The sequence below is a fragment of the Sorghum bicolor genome, chromosome 1, assembly GCF_000003195.3.
Source record: "Sorghum bicolor cultivar BTx623 chromosome 1, Sorghum_bicolor_NCBIv3, whole genome shotgun sequence".
NCBI classification, from domain to species: Eukaryota; Viridiplantae; Streptophyta; class Magnoliopsida; order Poales; family Poaceae; genus Sorghum; species Sorghum bicolor.
In genome coordinates this window covers 53346434-53350868 of record NC_012870.2, presented here as the reverse complement: position 1 = coordinate 53350868, position 4435 = coordinate 53346434, and the positions used below count along the sequence as shown (strand labels likewise).

General features: G+C 44.1%; 1 protein-coding gene across 1 annotated transcript; it reads left to right on the top strand.

The window, feature by feature from the left end:
- On the top strand, window positions 901-3364 carry LOC8086255 (non-functional NADPH-dependent codeinone reductase 2). Its single transcript, XM_002467349.2, has 4 exons — window positions 901-1383; window positions 1533-1782; window positions 2240-2419; window positions 2760-3364. Exons 1-4 carry the CDS (start codon window positions 1052-1054, stop codon window positions 3036-3038), a joined length of 1041 nt encoding a protein of 346 aa, XP_002467394.1. The 5' UTR covers window positions 901-1051; the 3' UTR covers window positions 3039-3364.

The window sequence follows — 4435 nt, the reverse complement described above, 5'->3', positions numbered from 1 at the left end:
AGCTATAAACAATTTAACTTAAGACTAGAACATAAGATTAGATCAGAATTACAAGTTGAAATAATAATTAAAGTCAAAGGAACACTAATTAACTAATAAATAAGGAAAAAAATTTATAGTTCGCCGTGAGCTATTTAAAGGGCACACGGCGAAGACCGTCTTTGCCGTGTGCCTCAGACTAGCACACGGCAAAGATTGAGGGTTTGCCGTGTGCTTCCAGTTGGCACACGGCAAATAGTTGACGGCAGCCAACGGTGGCTGACGGCGTCAGAATTTTGCCGTCAACCCCGTGCTGGCACACGGCAAAGAGTGCATTCACCGTGTGTTTTATTTTCGCCGTGTGTTTTTCCTCGGCACACGGCAAATGTGTTGACTTCACCGTGTGCTCTTCTGTTCAGCACACGGCGAAGGACGTAAACACCGAGTGCTAGACGTTTGCCGTGTGCTGGGCTGGGTGGCACACGACAAATCAGCTCTTTGCCGTGTGCTCGACGTATTGCACACGGCAAAGCTACGGGCACACGGCAACCTCCGGTTTTCCGGTAGTGGTTGATGCTGTCTTTTCAGTAGTTTTACACGCACGCGGGAGCCGCGAGGGAGCTGTGAAGATTTTTCTGATGTATATATGTTGAAGTAGTAGTGGGGATCTCCTATTTTGTCACAGAAGATCAAAAATTTGAGTATATATCTCTTCCAAGATTTGTATTAGAAACATGTGTACGTCGTTAACCCAATAAAGAATGGTTGGTAAAGGGATAGGATCAGGATACCATCAGACAAGAGGTCACTTTCTAAAGAGATTTATTAGTTTGGATGAAGGTGTCCAAGAAAAAAGAAAAAGAATTCCACACATATGTCTGTCCCTGTTGCTGTGTCGTCGTTTCGTTCCCGGAAAACTACAATATACACCCGCTCATGTAACAGGCGTGATTCAGCTAGGATCAGATCTACTAGCTTCTACCCATTAAAAGGCTTCTTGACCGATGGAGCTCACACATCACATCCGCGTGGCTCCTCTCACAGTCACACGGAAAAAGCTCGCTAGCTACCCATGGCGGCGTCTTGTGTTTCGAAGGAAAGGACAGGCGTGCCCGTGGTAGCTCTGAGTCTGGGCAAGCCGATGCCGCGCGTCGGCTTCGGCACGGCGTCGGCGACTCTGGGCCAGGCCGAGGGCCGCGCCGGCGTGACGGAGGCCGTCCTCAGCGCTCTCAGCGCTGGGTACCGCCACTTCGACACGGCGTCGGCGTACAACTCGGAGGCCGCGGTCGGGGACGCCGTCATCCACGCCGCCGCCGTCCGCGACGACCTCTACATCACGACGAAGCTCGCCATCACCGACGCGCACCCCGGCCGTGTTCTGCCGGCGCTACACAAGTCACTCCGGTTGGTTCTTGCAATTGCAACACATACAGCTCATCGATCAGTCTAGCTATTTGGTTGTTGGTTTGGTTCTTCATAAGAAAAAAAACAAAGGTCCTAAAACGACGATCTCCATCTGTGCGGATGCATGGTTCAATTCGATCGATGGTCAGGAATCTGCAGATGGAGTACGTGGATCTTTATCTCATTCACTTTCCGGTGAGCATGCGGCCGCCGGTGGTGGAAGGAGGCCTGGCGGTGGTGAAGGAGGACCTGGTAGAGATGGACATGAAGGGGGTGTGGGAGGAGATGGAGGAGTGCCACAGGCGAGGGCTTGCGAGGGCCATTGGCGTCAGCAACTTCAGCTGCAAGAAGCTAGAATACTTGCTATCCTTTGCTAACATTCCCCCGGCTGCCAACCAGGTGAGGTGATTCCCATTCCAATTCAGGGCCCGTTCGTTTCTGGGCTGGAACGGCCTGGAACTATTTCGGGCCTGGAACTATTTGATATTTTGTACTGGGCTGAAAATATTCCGGACCGTTCCAGGCTAGGAATGCTTAACCGAACAGGCCCTCAACTGGAAAAAAGAAGCAAACTACTCTTGAAGACGAGCAACTCTGCAACTGCATGCATGTATTTCTTGGTCAACTACTACCCTTGTAGTGGTAGATGCATGCAACCCAAGCACAGTCATTAATATATAAGGTCGCTCATATAATTTAAGTTATCTCGAAAAAATTGTGTAATAACCCGTAGAATTCCTAACCATTTACCAGTTCCTTTTGCAATTGGTCTCGTGTGTACGTAGAAAGCAACGCATACAGTTTAGAAATTGTTCCTTCGTCTTTTTTCACACTTGTTCTCATATTCGGAGAACAGGTGGAGGTGCACCCACACTGCCGTCAGAACAAGCTAAGGGCATTTTGCAGGGAGAAAGGAATCCAGCTTTGTGCATTCTCACCGCTAGGTGCCAAGGGCACGGCATGGGCTAACAACTCCGTCATGGAGTGCCCTGTCCTCAAGCAGATAGCCCATGAAAAGGGCAAGACCGTCGCCCAGGTAAATTTTGCTAAGACCAAATAAAGTGGTATCTGTTACTCCCTCCATTTTTTCTTTTTTTTTAACTAAATGAATGAGTTTTCTAAGTAGCTAAAGACGTTTGGGAATATATTTGTTCACCTTCTCCAACATTTTCCAAAATCTCGTTCCTAAAATATACTCCTTCCATCCTAAAATAAAGTCATTCTAAAATTTGTATTAAAATAAAATACATTCTACAAATTAATTATATTTCTATTTGGCAAGGTTTATTTGCATGATAGTACAAGCTAAGTGAATGCAAACATTAAACTTTCGGAACCATTTATTCACAAACTATTTTTCTCCTATCGAGTTGCAGGTGTGCATTAGGTGGGTGTTTGAGCAGGGAGATTGCGTCATCGTAAAAAGCTTCAACGAGAAGAGGATGCGAGAGAACCTCGACATATTCGGCTGGGAGCTCACGGAAGACGACCGTCGCAAAATCAGCGGCCTCCCAGAATCGAGAGGAACCTTCGATTTCTTCGTCCATGAGTCCGGGCCTTTCAAAACCGCCGAAGAGTTTTGGGATGGTGAGATCGTTGCTGGCCAATCCACTAACCAAGTTGCTGTCCGTTTGGATCCGACCAGCTTACAGTAAACTGGATTTAAATTAAATGGATTTCATCTTGATCGGTGACGATCTTCTCTCAGTCGAGTTCCATCGATCTAATTCTAATTAAGTTGGATTTCCAGCAAGAATAATATGGAGATAAATATATAATTGCAAGAATGGTTCTCCCATGTATCAACGGCATCTTCCTTCACTATTACATGCGGTTCGCAACTCCTTTGTACAGGCGGATTGATAAACCGCCAGTGACTATAGGCCTGTGGAAATAAATGTTTCCACATGCGGTTAAATGAGAACCGTCTGTAGGCGGTTCGGTTATGTGAATATACATGCAATTTAACCCAATTTTTAAATTTTCCCTGCAAACCCTATTTTTAATATTATATATATATATAATATATTATATATATTATATAAATTAATATTGAAACTATGTTAGGCTAGAGGATTTCAACCAATGCAACATGCAATATATTTATATATATCATTACTTTGTACATAAAATTATATTAATTACAAACATCACACATCAAAGTTTTTTGTTTACAGACATATGAGGTTTCACATCTAAAAACCTCTGCTCTAATAACCCGATCGAGATAGCTTTAGCCTACTAATATATCTTAGCGCTATAAACTCAGGCTTTGCTAGGATGCTGGTCGGGTCATGATATTTCCCTTCGGTGGGAATGACTTCTCTCAAGAGAAAAGTGCAAAGGTCCTCAACTATATTGTGTAGAACAGCTTGAGTCACGCTCTTCACCTTTTCCAACTCATGTTGCTGCGGAGGAAGTTAGAAACATCATAAATTTATAGTTCATAACACATGCTTAGAAACAAAAAATGACACAATTATATAAACGACTATTAGAGTATTACCTTATAAGGGTTAGTTACATATCTTCTGGTCTCTCTCATGAACTCGCAGACGTAGAATCCACAGTGGACCGATCCAACTGGTTGCTTATGGCACTAATGTATGACGAAAAAGTGGATATTTATTAGTTGCAACATCGTCATATGCATATTATATTTATAAAAGACTGCTTGTGATATTTCGGTACGTACCGGTCATTTATAAAATAATCTCAATGGCTGCCCCGATTCCGATGAATCGCACCTTCCACCTTTGATCTTATAATACCTATAGGCCCTATAGTATCGAATACACTGTTGACGGTCCTTAAGTATCAAATTTGATCATCAAATAAATAAAGAAAAGGATCCAAATACAACCAACACCTAGACTTAGGGTTTTATCTGACAGAATTCCACGAGTTTTGGTGTTTGTCTATTTCTGTAGGGGGTTATCAGGAAATATGGAGGAAAGACCCACATGTCGGGTTTACATAGAGATATTAACGTGTGCGCCAATTTTCTATCATCTAGAAGACTCCAGAAGCCATGGAAACGAACGGGAAGCCG

Bases quoted from the DNA above. Each gene is read 5' to 3' on its own strand.
- LOC8086255 (XM_002467349.2), top strand. From the start codon at position 1,052: ATGGCGGCGTCTTGTGTTTCGAAGGAAAGGACAGGCGTGCCCGTGGTA. The intron at 1,384-1,532 runs GTTGGTTCTTGC...ATCGATGGTCAG, and splicing joins GCGCTACACAAGTCACTCCG to GAATCTGCAGATGGAGTACG. The intron at 2,420-2,759 runs GTAAATTTTGCT...ATCGAGTTGCAG, and splicing joins AGGGCAAGACCGTCGCCCAG to GTGTGCATTAGGTGGGTGTT.